Raw genomic sequence first — 17,626 nt, forward strand, 5'->3', positions numbered from 1 at the left:
GAGCTTGGGGTCACTGTATCTAAGCAAAGTGCAGTGTCCCCCCTAGTCTCAGCTTTAGTATACACTGTCTCTGTGTTTTTCTCAATCATTCTGTTGTCCTCCTCTCAGGAATATTAACCCTCTAGCCATGCAGGTAACGGAAACCAAGACACATTGTATTAAAATTATCAAAAATCAACGACACAAACAAAATTCTCAAGGCATCTAGGGAGAAGAAAATCGTAACTTATAAAGGAAAACACATTAGATTATTGTTGGATTTCTCAGCACAAACCTTACAAGCCAGAAAGGAGTGCAATCAAATATTCAAACTATTAAGTGAAAGGAACTACCAGCCAAAAATAGTGAAGGAGATATGAAGGAGAAATAAAGACCTTTCCAGATATACAAAAATTGAGGGATTTCTCCACAACAAGGCCTGCACTACAGGAAATAATAAAAGAGGAAATGACAAAAAAAAAAAAACCCTCACAAAAGATAATTAGGAGTATGGTGACTCTTAGGCAAATAGAAGGAGAGGAGTGCAACCCTAACTAAGAACAGGGCATTATAAGCTTAAACATTAAGGAGAGAATTGCTATAGTGAGATAGTAATGAATGTTCAGCATACATAGGGACAAATTGAGACAACAATGACTAAAAAGGGGAGGATTCAAAGATCCAAATTCACAAGGGGGAATGGAGATACGGCACGCATAGAAGAAAATACACACACACACACACACACACACACACACACATATATATGTAACTATCTTTTTCATATTCATAATGGTAACCACACACCAATTCAGAACTGAAGTATAAAATATAAAACAAGAAGGACTAGAGGGAAAACTCACAAAGCCAACAAAAATAAAGAAAACAGGACAAGGAAGCAATGGAAACACCGAGCTACCAGAAAGCAAAGGATAATATGGCTATAAAAAAACCCTCATATTTCATAATCACCCTAAATGTAAATGGACTGAACTCAACAATAAAAAAGTACAGAGTTGCAGAATGGATCAGAATACAAAACCCAACCACATGCTGCCTCCAGGAGTCACATCTCAGCTCCAAAGACAAATATAGACTCAGAGTGAAAGAGTGGAAAATAGTATTTCAAGCAAATGGCATTCAGAGAAAAGCGGGAGTAGCGGTACTAATATCAGACGAAACAGACTTCAAAATAAAAAAGGTAAAGAAAGATACTGAAGGTCACTTCATAATGATAAAGGGAATCATGCATCAAGACATAACACTTATGAATGCGCCCAATCAGGGAGCCCCAACACATATAAAGCAATTACTAACAGAACAAACCACTATCGTAGTAGAGGATCTAAATATCCACTGTTGGAAATGGACAGATCATCCAAACAGAAAATCAATAAGGAAATAATATCCTTAAATGACACAATAGACCAACTGGACATAATTAACATTTACAGAGCCTTCTGTCCCCAAACGGTTGCTTATACATTCTTCTCTACTGCACACGGAACATTCTCAAGAATTGACCCCATACTGGGACATGGAGATAGCCTCAACAAATATAACAGGGTTGAAATCATACCAACCATGTTCTCTGACCAAAATGCTTTGAAACTAGAGATCAACTGCAACAAGAAAGGAGGAAGAATCACAAATACACAGAGATTAAATGATATGCTACTGAAGGATAACTGGGTCAGAGAAGAAATAAAAAGAGAGATCAAGAGATACATAGAAACGAATGATAATGATAGTACAAGATATCAAAACTTTTGAGACATGGCAAAAGCAGTACTAAGAGGAAAGTTCATATTATTACAGGCCTATCTCCAAAAACAAGAATAGCCCAAATCAACAACCTAACGCTTCATCTTAAAAAACTAGAAAAGGAAGAACAAATGAAGCCTAAAGTCAGCGGAAGGAAAGTAATCATCAAAATAGAGCAGAATCAAATGAAATTGAAAACAAAAAAAATGATAAAAAAAATAAGTGCAATGAAGAGCTGATTCTTTGAGAAGGTTAGTAAAATTGACAAACCCCTGGCTAGATTCACTAGAGAAAAAACAGAAAGGACACAAATAAGCAAAATCAGAGATGAAAGAGGGGAAATTACAACTGACATTGCAGAAATCATGCAAGAATAATATGAAAAAGTATATGACACCAAATTTAACAACCTAGAAAGAAAGGACCAGTACTTGAAAAAATACAACCTTCCTAGATTGAATCAAGAAGAACTGGAAAATCAAAGTAGATCGATCAGCCGTATGGAAATTGAACAATGATCAAAAACCTACCAAAAAATAAAAGTCCAGGACCAGATGGCTTTCCAATGAATTCCACCAAACATTCAAAGAAGATTTAATACCTATTCTCCTCAAACTCTTCCAAAAAAGCGAAGAGGAGGCAATAATTCCCAACTCATTTTATGAGGCCAGTATTACCCCCATACCAAACCCTGCTAAAGATAACATCAAAAAAGAAAACTACAGACAAATATCTTTCATGAACACAGATGCAAAAATCCTAAATAAGATACTAGATAACTAAATATAGCAACATATTAAAAGGATTACACACCACGATCAAGTGGGTTTCAACCCAGAAGCACAGGGATCGTTCAACATATGCAAATCAATTAATGTGATACACCACATTAACAAATTAAAAAATAAGAAGCATATAATCATATCAATAGATGCAGAAAAAGTCTTCGACAAGATACAGCACTCATTTATGATCAAAACACTTCACAAAATCGGTATAGAAGGAAAGCACCTTAACATAATAAAGGCCATGTATGACAAACCCTTAGCCAACATTATACTTAATGGTGAAAAACTAAAAACGTTCCCTCTAATCAGGAACAAAGCAGGGCTGTCCACTATCGCCACTGCTATTCAATGGAGGTCCTAGCGAGTACAATCAGGCAAGAGAAAGATATAAAAGGCATCTAAATAGCAAATGAAGAAGTCAAACTATCTCTATTTGTGGATGACATGATTCTCTATATAGAAAGCCCTAAAGACTCCACAAGAACATGACTAGAAACAATAAGCAAATTCAGTAATGCACTGAATCAATGTTCAAAAGTCCATAGCATTCCTATACTCTAATAATGAAATGTCAGAAAAAGAAGTGGAAAAAATAATTCTTTTTGCAACTGCAACAAAAAGAATAAAATATCTAGGAATAAATCTAACGAAACATGTGAAGGACATATATAATGAAAAGAATAAGACCCTATTAAAAGAAATCGAGGAAGATACAAAGAAATAGAAAGATATTCTATGTTCTTGGATTGGAAGAATCAATATAGTTAAAATGACCATATACTACCTAAAGCATTATACAGATTTAATGCGATCCCCATCAAAATCCCATTGGCATTTAAAGAAAAAAAAACAAACAGGACAAAAAATCATCAGATTTGTATGGAAGCACAAAAGACCTCGAATTGCCAGAATTATCCTGAGAAAAAAGAATGAGGCTGGAGGTATCAATCTGCTTGACTTCAAATTATACTACAAAGTGACAGTAATCAAAATGGTATGGTATTGGCAGCAAAACAGACACATGGACCAGTGGAACAGAATTGAGAGTCCAGAAGAAAACTCATACGAATCACAGGCAAATAATTTTCGATAAAAAAGCCTAAAACATATAGTGGAGAAAGGAAATCTAGTCAATAAATGGTACTGGGAAAACTGGAAAGCCACCTGCAAAAGAATGAACCTAGACTGTTGTCTGTCATCACACACCAAAATTAACTCAAAATGGATTAAGGACCTTAATATAAGACCTGAAACAATAAAATGCATAGAAGAAAACATAGGAACTGAACTCAAGGATCTTAGTCTTAAAGAGGATTTTATTAATTTGACATCAAAAGCAAGGGAAGTAAAAGCAAAAATAAATGAATAGGACTACATCAAACTGAAAAGCTTCTGCTCAGCAAAAGAAACTGTCAATAAGGTAAAGAGACAATGATCTGAATGGGAAAATATATTTGCAAGCAATGCCTTCGATAAGGGCCTAATATCCAAAATATACAAAGAACTTATGCAACATAATAACAACAAAAATACAAAGGATGTGATCAAAGAATAGGCAGAGGACCTGAACAGACACTTCTCCCTAGAGGACATACAAATGGCCAACAAATATATGAAAAGATGCTCAACATTGGTAGCTATTAGGAAAATGAAAATCAAAACCACAATGAGATACCACCTGATACCTGTTAGAATAGCTATAATCAACAGGATAAGTAATAACAAATGTTGGAGAGGATGAGGAGAAAAAGGAACCCTCATACACTGCTGGTGGGACTGCAAATTGGTACAGCCACCAAGGAAAACAGTATGAAGATTCCTCACAACACTAAGAATTGATCTACCATATGATCCAGCAATCCCTCTACTGGAACAAGGCGGGGCTGTTCCAGTAGACTTGAAAACCCACATCCGAAAAGATATCTGCACACCGATGTTCACAGAAGCATTATTCACAGTGGCCAGGACATGGAAGCAACCGAAGTGTCCTACAATAGATGACTGGATGAAGAAGCTGTGGTACATATATACAATGGAATATTACTCAGCCATAAGAAGAGATGAAATACTGCCATTTGTGAGAACATGGATGGACCTCGAGATAATCATGCTAAGCGAAATAAGCCAGACAAAAAAAGTTGAAAATGACATGATATCACTTATATGTGAGATGTAAACCTAAAAGCAACAAATGAACTGGACAAACAAATGGAGACTCATGGACATGGAATATAGACTAGTTGTTACCAGAGATTAGAGGATGGAGGAGGGGGAGGTAGTGTAAAGGGGGTCAAATAGGTGGTGACAGAAAGAAATCTAACTATGGGAGGTGAACATACAGTGTAAATATATATATGCCTTACTGTTATAGTGTACAGATGAAATTGAATTTCATTAACCAGTGTCACCATAAAAAAAAATAAAAAAAAAAAGGAACATGGCCATCTTCATCTTCATGGCCCCTATATAGAATTGACTCAGCAGTCTGAAACCACCCAACCCCACTCCAGTCTTTTTTGTTCCAGTCTTGGCAGTCCCTGGGTGCAATGTATCAGTCCCCTCGGCATCACCCTTGACTTAATCTGAAGAAAGCACAGCTCTCAATAACACGATTGGAGACTTCGTTTTTGAAAAACACTTTCTAAATGTTATCTTTTTTTGTTTTTCATCAGAGGGAATTTTCTAGAATTGAATTATGAAATCCATTGAATAAGATGACTCATAGGAATTAAGTACTCACTTTGGTGAGTACTTTCTATCAAAATTTTCGAAGAACATTAAATTATCTAAAGATTCGAATCTGACCCCATATTCTCTGGCCTACACATGTTATTTCAGAAATACACTTTGATAGCCTCGCTTTAGACATTAATTGCACAACACTTAACAGATAAAGTTTATGTTTACTCTATTCACTCAGCAGATGACTCACCTGGGGAGAAAAGTTCCATGTTTTGGGCTTTTTAGGTTGCCATGTGGCTCTGACTGTATGAATGTTGCTCAGAACCTGAAATGAGATTTTCCCATTTGAAATCATGTAGATAGCTCTCTGAAACATCACCACATCCATGCTCCGAATGGTTAACAGTGGCTATACTGTGTGAACCAGAGGGAGAGGGAGTCTTTCACTTCTTACTTTGTGTAATTCTATAATTTCTTTTTCTTTTAACACCAAGTACATACATAACTTTTAAAATACATACAAAAGAGTGTTACAGTAGTTACTTATAAAACAATGAAAGAACTAATAAAATGAATTCAGACTCAGATCTTTGTGCTGATAATAAACTCTATTAAGTGAAATGCTTAATAGCTGGGATAGGTATACCAGAAACATAAGTGAAATTTCAGGTACAAATGACCTTTTAAGAAATGTAACCCCCAAGAAAGACAATGCTAACAGCTCAGAAAAATGATTCAGCTTTCTTCAAAATCTCTAGGCCCACAAGTTATATTTTTCCTGCAATTTAATTTCTTAGGAAATGCTATGGCAAGAAGATAGTCCTATAATATACATAAGACAATGAAACACAAAAGGAGCAAAAATTATAAAGAAGAGTTCAAATTCTGTAAAGTCATGGCTAAAATTGACATCTTCCAAATGAACAGATAATATATTTTTTATTTTTGATAAAAATATTTCAGTAGAGCACTTCTAAAACTAACCTTTAAAAGTAATTAGAAATTATCCCAAACATGTCATATTAGGTCAAATTCATTTCACTGCTAAGTCCCTACTGGTAGGCAGCTAGGAGTAACTTATGGGTGGCTAAGTGGTTTTCCACATAGAGTAAGTTCCCATTACCATCAATAGCTAATATATATGAATTTACTTTAAACTCTTCCTAAAATAATATATATTCTCAACCCAGACTTCTAAAGAGCAAACTCCTCCTGATTATTACATGCTGTTATGTGAGACTGCATTTTATTTATTCTGAGCTCCCAGATGAGAGGAGAGTTTGCAGCTGAAAAATATTAGAGACAACAATGGCAAAAAAAGAAAAAAAAAATCAACCTACAGATTCGAGAAGCTGAACAAACTCCAAACTGGATAAACTCAAGAAATCCATGCCAAGATACAGCATAAACGTCTAAAAACTAAACAGAAATATCTGGAAAGCAATGAGAGAGGAACAACAGCTTGATTAACTGACAGGGAAACAATTCTCATGGGAAACCACAGAGGCCAGAAGAAAGTGGCATGTTATTTGTCAAGTGTCAAAGAAAAGAATCACCAACTCAAAATTCTATATCTAGTAAAAATATCCTTCGGGAATGAGTGGGGAAAAGAGATATCCTCGGATAAAGAAAAACTAAGAGAGTCTGCAGCCAGCAGGCCTAACTTGAAAAGGTTGGCTAAAGGACGTTTTCCAAACAGGAAGGACTCAATAAAAGAGGGAATCTCTGAGAATCAGGAAGGAAAGAAGAACAATATGAAGAATAAAATAAAGGGTAAGTACAACACATTTTCTCTTGAGTTTTCTAAATTGTGCTCGATAGTTGAAGCAAAAATTATAATATTGTGTGATGCGATTCTCAATGTATGTGAGGGAAATATTTAAGATGATTATATTATAAAGGAGAGAGAGTAAAGAGAAGTAAAGAGAGGTAAGATTTCTATACTTGATTCAAACTGGAATGGTGTCACTAGTATACTGTGGTAAGTTGTGTATGTACAAATAACACCTGGAGTTACCACTAAAAAAGCTAAAAAGAGAGATCCACTAAACAACACTACAGATAATTCAGAATGGAGTTCTAAGAAATGTTCAAGTAATATATACCAAGGCAGGGAAAAGAAAACATAAGAATAAAAAGGAGAGAAAATCAATAATAAATTCCACCCAAAAAGACAGCACACTAATGATTTCAGACTCCTCTCCAGTATCTGCCTGCTTTGAATGCTTTTCATTGCCTTCAGGGAGCTGCTTTTGGTATATTGCCCAGAATTCAGTTATCACCTCTGGCAAGTTGTTCTGAGAAGAGCTTACCTGGCCATTATTGGAAGCAGTGTCTTGTTAATTTCATAAAAATGCTTTTTAGTTGTAAGTAGGCTTAGATTTATTAAAGAAGCACTCAAGTCAATAGCATGAGTATTTGTTCTATAACTTATTAATTTGGAAAGTTGACAAATTAATTTCATAATTTCTATTCTTTTTCTGTAAAATAACTTCTATTATTTTGATGTTATTTAAAATAAAATTCCAATCTTTGTCTTATGTTCTCATATATGAGAATAGAGAGAGGTAAAGCAGAAAATATCAAACCAGATCTCAGGAAAAGGCAATTCATCTTTTCTTGGTCACTGATGACACCTATTGTCTCATTTGTGGCAGTGGTTTTGTGCAGAATTTGGAAGTAAGGATCAATATAACACAAGTTCATTTATTTACCCCCACTTCAGATGAATGAAAGGAAGGTACTTTCCTCATGTCATGAGTTAAAAGTATACTCCATGTGAACAAAGCTAAACCCACAAACTCCTCCAGATCTGATCTGCTTTCGGTGTTCCCAATGTCAATAAATATCACCACCACTGACACCCCATTCTCCCTCACCTGCCATATCCATCCATCACCAAATTGTGTTGGTTTTCACTTCTCATCTCTACCTCCACTTCCCTGATCTAAGTCATTATCGTCTATGGCACATTTACTATTTTCCATGTATTGTTCTAAGTGCTTTATTTATGTTAACTCATTTATTCCTCACACTGACCCTAAGAGATGTATGTATACCAGACGAGGAAAGTGAGAGCAAGGTCAAGTACTCTGGTCAGCATACCACACTTAAAAGACTGTAGAGGCAAGTCTAATCCTAGGCAGGCTGGCTCCAGCTTTTGTTTTCTTGAAGGTGACACTTGCTGCCCTTTGACCACCACACTGTACAATAACCCCCAAATGGTCTACTCATGCCCCTTCTGTCCCCTCTAATTCATTTCCAGAGAGGAGCCAGAGATCTTTCCAAAACGTAAATCTAAATCATGCCACTTCCCCAATTCTCCCTGTTTTTAGGATAAAGACAAAACTTACTTATACCATGGCTTACAATGTCCTATACTATACTCCTTCCTGATGTCTCCCATTTCATCCCAGTCCACACTTCCCCTTGCTCTCTCCCCTTAGCCATACTAGCCTCCCTTTTCCCAAGTCTTTTCCTACCAAGACCTTCATCTGTGCTGCTTCTTTAATCAGGTACACCTGTCCCTTTCTCTTTGCCTTGTAAAGCCCTATTCACCACTCAGGAGAGAGTCAGACCATCCATTTGAGAATTTTCTAAGGTAAGCACCTAGTGCTATCAATATCCCTGAGCAATGCTTTAGCCAACATCCCACAGATTATATGTTACATTTTCCTTTTTTGTTCAAAAAATTTTGTTCAAAATATTTTCTAATTTCCATTTAACCTATTGATTATTTAGAATCTGTTGTTTCATTTCCAATTATTTAATGATTTTTCCAGGTATCTTTGTTACTGATTTCTAATTCAATTCCATGTGGTCATCAAAGACCATACAGTGTATGATTTCAATCCTTTCAATTTGTTCGGGTTCATCTATCTTGCTGAATGTTCCCTATGCACTTAAGAGAATGTGTATTTTACTATTTGGGGGTGAAGTGTTATACAAATGTTAATTAGATACAGCTTGATGGTATTATTCTATTCTTTTATATCCTTATTAATTTTCTGTCTGCCTGTTCTACAGATTGTGAAGGGAGAAGTGTTGAAGTTTCTAATTATAACTGTGGCTTTGCCCATTTCTCCTTCTGGTTCTATCAATATTTACTTCATGTATTTGGAAACTCTGATGTTAGGTGTATACACATTTAGGATTACTACATCTTCTTGGTGAATCATCCCTTTTATCACGTAGTGTACCTCTTTATTCCTAGTAATTGTCCTTTATTTAAAGTTTACTTTGTCTGATATTTTGAGTGCTATGTCTTTTTCTTCTACCTTTAGCCTGCTTGTATTATTATATTTAAGGTAGGTTTCTTGTACATAGCCTATGGCTGGATCTCTCTCATTATGGTTTTGTGTTTTCCTGATGACTTATTATATGTTGAGTATCTCTTTATATGTCTCTTGGTTTTTCACATATATTTTCAAGTGCTTGTTCAAGTCTTTCACCCATTTAAACAATTGAATTATCTTATCCTTTGACTTTTTCCTGATCTTAGGGGAAAAGTGTTCAGTATTTCACCATTAAGTATGATGAAGCTAGCTTTAGTCTTCTCTTGTTGCCCTTTTCCAATCTGGAAAATTGGTAAAGAGGAAATCCCCTTCTTAGTTTGTTGAAAAATTTTTGAAAATTATGAATGGGTCTTGAAATTTGTCAAGTACTTTTTTTCTTAAGGTGAGGCAACCCTTGGTTGACCTCACAGATTGCAAGGACCTCGTCAGTTTACAATCCTTATTTTTTATTTTATTTACGTCTACAGCACCTGGTCTTCTTAGGTGGTCTCCCATCCAAGTACTAACCAGGTGTAACCCTGCTTAGCTTCCGAGATCAGACGGGATCTGGCTTGTTCATCAAATACTTTTTCTAAATCCATTGAGATGAGTATATATTTTTCTTCTTTAGTTCTGTTACTATGGCTTATTACAATGGTCTATATTCAAATGTTAAATGTTGGTTACACAGCTGTGTGCATTTGAATCCCTAGAATTCAAAGTCAATATTTCCCAATTAGTCATGATATTTAATTTGCTAATATTTTGTTTAGGATTTTAGTTTGGATATTCATGAGGGATACTGGTCTTGTTATTTTTCTTTCCTGTAATGTTCGGTCATATTTTGGAATCATATATTTCCTGGCCTTATAAAATGAGTTGGGAAGCATTTCCTCTTTATTTATTCTTTGGAAGAATTTGTGTAATACTGGTATTATTTCTTCCTTAAATGTTTGGAGGAATTCACTACTGAAGCCATGTAGGCCAAAAGTTCTCTTTGTTGGAAGATTTTAAATTACAGTTTCAATTTCTTTAACAAAGGTTATTTAAAATTTCTATTTTTTCTTGTATCAGTTTCAGTAATTACGGTTTTCAAGAGATTTATCTATTTATCTACATTGTTAAATTTATTGGCATAAAGATGTTCATAATATCCCTTATGGTCCTTTTAATGTCTGTGGAATCTGTGATGAAGTCTCCATTTTCATGTCAGATATTGATCATTTGTTTTCTTTCTCTATCACTTTTTAAAATTTATTGATGAGTCTTACTACGCATCTCTCGATTTTACTAATTTTTTCAAAGAATAAACTTTTGCCTTTTTTGATTTTCTATTTTGTTCATTAAGTTCTAATCTTATATTATTATTTCCTCCATTCTTTTTTCTTCCTGTTCTAGCTTCTTGAGTTGAGAGCTTTGATCACTGATTTAAAATTTTTCTTCTTGTCTAGCACATGTAATTAAAGATATTAACTTCCATCTATGCACTATTTAAACTGTAGCACATGAACATATCGATTTTTTTAGAGTCATTCAAATTCTTTCCTTGGTACTGGGTAAAAATATTCTCTTAGGAATCAGGGAGGAGTTAAATGGAAAAGGATACAAGGAAACATTGCAAGGTGAGGGTAATACTCCACATCCTGTATATTTGTCAAAAATGCAACACACTGTGCACTTAAAAAGTGGTCTGTATAGAATACTAGAAGACAGGCATCAGTACCTTTTTGTAGGTGAAAAATATAAGGATCAGAGGAGTTAACTGCGATATATATACCAACATGACATACCTAGCAACTGAAAGAGCCAGGAATTAAGTCTATGTCATCAAAACCCATGTGGTTTGTATTCTACCATTATTTTATAGACATACACATACATATACACATAACATATACATACACACAAATATATGAGTATAGCATATACATACATACATGTACATGCACACATACACATATAAACACACACATATACATACATATATACATACACATAATCACATACATGTTCAGACATATACAAACACATATATTTATATATAAACATAGTTATACATATACATACACATACACACATGTAAACATATAACAAGAGAGAATGAAAGACAGAGACAGATCCTATGCAGTACACATATATGTGCACATATACATTTACATACACATTAACATATACATAATCATATCCATACACATATCCATACATATAAACATATACAAACACAAATATATACATCTACACATATACCTATACACACATACACTTATACATACATACACATATACATGCATATGCACATATACATAAACATATACACGCATACATACATACACACGTATGCATACACTTGCACATAAATATACACATACACACACACGTAAACATGTGACAAAAAAGAGAGACTGAGAGAAAGACACAGAGACAGATGGACCCCATGCATTAACAAAACATTTTTCATTCTGAAATGAACCGGTGTGATCTTCAGTAGCTCACCTTATTACCATCAAACAGGCAGAGGCGCACGTGTCTGCTGAGAACCTGGATGCTCACTCCCGGAAGAGGAATCATTTTACAGCTCCACAGGGTCAGAATCAATGAAACACGACTTGGTCTCGACCTAATCTGAGAGAGAAATTAGTCATTAAAAAAGTTTACTTTTATGACTTATAAGACAAAATCATTTTCAAAACATCTTTTATAAATACTTAAGAATATGTATATAGAATAAAAAAGAATAAAAGGAAAAAGTTTACTTGCAAATATATATCCACGAGAAAAATGTCAACAGTATGTTCAATTTAAATCAAAACTTTAGGTAAATTTTTCATACATATGTAAAATACTTGCTTGGGGGTGGTAAATGCATAAAATTTGTGATGAACAGTCAGTAGAATCAGATAAAATGTGTAACTTGACCATTGAATCACTCTACTCGAGGTTCATTCACAGTCATTCTTCTATAATGTGGGTGAGTGTAGACAGTCAAACTAGTATTCATAGTACCCAGCTGGCTCCTCATTGGTTTAATTCCATCTACATTGTTACTTGGCTTCTTATGCAGACTTTTTTTTTTTTATAGCCGAAAAAAAAAAGTTTTATTAGAAGGGAAAGTACACTTCCAAACATGGAAGTGGGCCTAAGCAAGAGAAATGTGGCTCAAAGGCCTTATGCAGATGTTTTGACAAAGAAAATGACCTGCATTGGAAGCAATTATTCAGTTCTACTTCACAGGTATAGTTCATGATGCAAATAAATAAATTGGCATTCTGGTTTCTTATTTAAGCATATCTTTAATTCTTAACATTCTTCTTTATTGGTCATGGGCCTTTCCATTTAAATAATTATATCACTGAAAAAAATAACATAACATGTAAAAGCTTGTCACTTTTGCAATTTAAGAAACGGGAGATGAATATTTAGTTATTTGGGTAGAAGTCTACACAATAAAATGCCATTTATTCTAGTACTTGTACACTTAACGGACCAAATACAACATCTTTGTTGACTTGTAATAAAAGATACTTAATACTAAGAAAATTCCAGGCAATGCTCAGGTTGACAGGGAAAAGGGTACTAAAATTCTGTGCCACCCCACCCTACAAAATGTGGCCACACTGGGTCCTTTTATTCTTCCCCTGAGGTTCTGGAAGGGAGAAAAAGTAGAAGGTAAACAAGAAGAAGAGTGATGTGCTCTAATGTGGTTTATACCTGCTAAAAAGTCAGAGTGTACAATTAAATATCAAGAGTATTTCCTTCTTCAAATACTGAGGATACAAGAATCTTTTACTCTAAGCTATACCCAAAGAAGTATAATCATAAAGTATTACCAATGTCCTCAATCCTACTTAATCAAAATAATATTACTACTACTACTACTACTACTACTACTACTACTACTACTACTGATAATGATACTAGCTAACATTTCCTGAGTTATCATGAGCCAGGCACTGTCGTCAGCCTCTTCATACATACAATGTAATTATTACAATAATTCTATGTTGGAAGTATTATTATTATTATTCACTTTTCACAGATGAAGAAATTGAGGCAAAAAGTGATTAAGATAGATGCATAGTACTATCCTCTTTGTAACGATGTGAGAAAAGAGCAATAAAGAAGAGAAACAAGATGAAGTCACAGTAACAAACCCAAGTTTTACATTAGCTGAAACTCACTGAGTGGTTCAAAATTACAATACAGAAACCATTTTTTTTTCTGTTTTCTATAATGTATTAATCAATTTACATGTTACTAATATACTTGCAATAACAACACAATCTAGAAAAGCCATAATCCTACTGGTGGTGACTATACTTACAGTGCCTGTCTTAGCATCCCATATGAGATCTCTGAAGGCCAGCTGTGAAGGAGCGAGCTCTGGCTGTAAGAAGTAACTTGCTCGAAACTGATTCCCTGCAAAAATAATTTTTCCTTTATTTTCTTACAAAGAAAGGAATAAAATTCAAAGTAAAAAATCTACGTTTTACTACCAACTTAGGAAACAGACACCCAAAAGGCCAAGCTGCTTGCTGGAAATGGGCTTCCTAAGACAGAAGTACCAACGGAGATTTACACATAAAAACAACGGATGAAATGTAAAAATAGAAGCACCTAAGAGCTGATCTCAGAGCAGCTTTAAGGAAGATCTGAAAGACTGTTAGGCCAATAACATGTCCCATGATAAAGATGATCCATTCAAATATTTTTTGAAATATGCGGAAAATCTGTAAACACTTTTTGGAGATTTAAACTATGTATATAAAATAGTTAATTTCACATCTTAAAACCATTTCGATACTGTTCTCCCATATTGTAGTCATGAAGAATACTTACCTACAAAATCATATATTCATTCAAGAAATCAGCTTTTGAGTTCCTACTCTGTGCCAGGTACTATGCTAGGATCTGGAAATACCAATGTGAACAGGGAAATATGTTCCTGTCCTTATTTGTTTACAGTTGAGTAGGGAAACAATTAAAAAATTAAGTAGACAAGAGAATAAATAAGATAATTATAAGCTGACTCAGATCCATAAAAGGTGCTCAGGTGGACAGGAGTCAGGGGACCTACATTACTCAAGGAAGTCTTCTTTGGGAAGGTGGAATTTACTCTGAGACCCAAAAGAAGAGAAGGAGTTGGGCATTCATGAGAAGTTGGGGTGCTGAGAGCAGAGGAACCTCAAAGCAGCCCTTCCATGGATAACTCCACAACTCAATGTATCTGGACATCCTCCCTTAACATCATTCTTCTTTAAAATGAGCTTATGGACAAATATTGTCAAGTACAGGAAAATGCAAGAACAAGTAAGAAAACAGAAAAGGTTAATGGAGATAACTTTAGAAAAGTCTTGCTGTGAAGAAAAGTGAAAAAAGGGAGCCTTCACCTAGAAAGGGACAGGGCTAGAGAGGCTGGTTCTTTGAGGTGGGAGGTATTGGGCATGCTAGTACTACTGATGAGGAAAGAAGCTGGTGAGAGAAGGGAAGTGGGCTGAAGATACAGGGAAGGGCTGACCTTTAAGACAGTCATGTTTCTGGAATAAAGGAAAGGAGCTGGAGCCAAGAGCAAAAGTAGACAGGCTGGCCTCTGACAGTACCATGGGTCCTTCTCCATTGTCACAGGAAAGATAAGGAAAAGATGAGCACCAATGAGATGTGAGGTTCAACATCTTTTTAAACAATCTGTTTTGGCTAAAACAGGAAAATTAGACATAAAGCTTGACTAATTAACTAAAAGTCTGTGGTGGCTGATAGACACCTGTTACCTTCCTCCAGAAGCTGGAAGAGCATGGAAGGCCTGAATCCTGCAGGAATAGCTCCCATCGTGGTTAACACATCAACAGTGCTTATCTGCTGAAGACGGTAAAAACAAATTGATTTGCTTGTTTTTATTCATGTTTCTTCACATTTATAGTATTCTCTTTATCAGACGAACACAGAAATTCCTGAGAGGAGGCCATCACTGAATCTTGGCCTCTCTCAAGGACCTAACCCCCATGCTGCACCCAATGAGCAGAGCTCTGTGCTCCTGCACAACCCTCATCAAAATGTCCCTCCAATGTATGCCGTGTAGCAGATGAGCTAATGTCATACACTGATACACACAAAAGAACTAATGATTTTTTTGTATATATGTACACACACACACACACACACATGAGCATGTCCATGTAAGTGAGAAGCAGGGTAAAAGGTCAGAAAGAATATTTACTAAACTGTTAAAGGTGGTTACTTATGGAAGGGAATGAATTTTCATTTTGTTATATAATTTTTAAATGACAAAATTATGGATAATTTCTTACTTTTTTGAGCTTTTTGGAATTTTTCATGTTAATTGAAATTTAACAGTAATCTTTACTCAAATGATAGAAAATTCAGGCAGAATCAATGAGAGATATTTACAAGCCCTCAAATCCACTCTTCTTATAGAAAAGACATAATAGAAAATGTTACTTGGAGCACAGGCTTACTAAACCAGAAATGTATGCTCTGTACATTCCATGCCCTGGAATCTGTTTAAGATTCAATGCTATCTTCCAAAGTCTCCACCCTGTTTGAATCTGATTCAATGCTATCTTCCAAAGTCTCCACCCTGTTTGAATACTGTTAGGTAACAAAGGGAGACATCATTGACAAGACAGGAAATACTAACCTCTGAGAGAGCTTTTCGGACAGCATTCCAATGATAATCTGTTCTGGGTGGCAAAAGAAAAACAACAACCCAAGGTTGAGTGCAAGACAGGTTCCACCTATTCACTCAGTTAGAGAAATTCATCAATCAAAGAACAAAGTACATAATTGTCAGTAAGTTCTGAAAACCTAACAGTCTCTAGATGAAATCAAGACAGAATAACATAATGTACTAACAATATTCACAAAATTAAGTAAATAGTAATATGACAAGCACTGTTCTTAAACTGCAAGTTGTTTCCATTGCAAGAAATTGTTGAATTATTTATCATAGTAAAAATAAACAAAAATTTCTTAACCCTCTTATTTACATTATTTTTATATCCTCTCATGCCTTTTTACCTTTGTTTAACTTCCACTCCCTCTGCTGTCTCAGCCCCCACCTCCAAATCTTCTTCACTGACTTCTTCACTTGACTCTTGGCCTTCTTCTTTATGATACGACTGAAATCGATTGAAATATGAAGTGCTTTTTTACCCAATGCAAAAATCAACCAATAAAAAGACTTTTAGAAAGACTCAGTGTAGATGGGAATTTATGTGATAGGACATATCAAAAATCAGTGGGCAAAGTATTTCAACATGTGGTTGATGACTCCACTGAAAAAATAACAAAGATAGAGGTAGAGAGCAAGTTTCATCAAAATAAATTCCAGGTGGAATTTATTCGAATGAAAAAAAAGAAGTAAGGGTAGAACAAAAGAACTATATAGATATTAGAAGAAAATGATCTAGAGATGGGAAAGCCCTTTCCACTTAAGATACCAAAAACAAATATGAATGGAAACATTGACAGAATTAACGACATAAAAATAAACATAGTTTAAAGTCAACGAAGAGACTATCTGCCAGAAATTTCCAAGGGTTGATATCTTTGTTATCAAAATATTACAAAAACTCCTATAAATCAATGATTTAAAAAAATCCCTTAGAAAACTAGTCAAAAGAACTGAAAGGCAATTTACAAAGAAGAAATAGAAATGGCAGTAAAGCATATGAAATGATGCTCAACTACATTAGCAGGACAGTAAATGCAAATAAAAACAATAATGCACCCTATATTTGCCTATCACATTGGCAGAAAGAACAATAACAGCCATCGTTGGAAATGTGTGGGGAACACATACTCTCAGCTGCTGGGGGGTGGGAGTACAAATAGGCCTAACTTTCCTGAAAGTCAAAAATGGCAAATTAAATCAAATATAAATGTGTAGGGGAGCTTCCAAACAAGATGACAGAGTAGGTAAATGCTGTGTTTACCTCCTCCTATGACTACTTCAAAATTACAATGGAACTACAGAACAACCATCATTGAGAACTACCTGAAGTCTAGATGAACAGAAGTCCTATAACTAAAGATACACAGAAGAAGCCACATCAAGACTGGTAGGAGGGACAGAGATGTGGAATAAACTGGTCCCACACAGACATGGTTGTTAAAAATCGGGAG

The 17,626-nt window shown here is 35.0% G+C and overlaps 1 protein-coding gene across 16 annotated transcripts in view; it reads right to left on the minus strand.

Moving 5' to 3' along the window:
- The window catches only part of NPHP1 (nephrocystin 1), a 78,957-nt gene that overhangs the window by 28,266 nt on the left and 33,065 nt on the right, over positions 1 to 17,626 (minus strand). For 14 of the 16 annotated variants that reach the window (XM_039874636.1, XM_039874645.1, XM_039874637.1 and 11 more), the window contains 6 exons: positions 16,520 to 16,620; positions 16,140 to 16,182; positions 15,253 to 15,340; positions 13,809 to 13,903; positions 11,981 to 12,109; positions 5,464 to 5,538 (listed from right to left, as the gene is read on the minus strand). In XM_039874636.1, the coding sequence (XP_039730570.1) occupies positions 5,464 to 5,538; positions 11,981 to 12,109; positions 13,809 to 13,903; positions 15,253 to 15,340; positions 16,140 to 16,182; positions 16,520 to 16,620 (531 nt within the window). The remainder of the gene's footprint in view (positions 1 to 5,463; positions 5,539 to 11,980; positions 12,110 to 13,808; positions 13,904 to 15,252; positions 15,341 to 16,139; positions 16,183 to 16,519; positions 16,621 to 17,626) is intronic. The other 2 variants (XM_039874649.1, XM_039874634.1) reach the window with 1 other exon arrangement.

The sequence above is a fragment of the Pteropus medius genome, unplaced genomic scaffold, assembly GCF_902729225.1.
Source record: "Pteropus medius unplaced genomic scaffold, Ma_sr-lr_union100, whole genome shotgun sequence".
NCBI lineage: Eukaryota > Metazoa > Chordata > Mammalia > Chiroptera > Pteropodidae > Pteropus > Pteropus medius.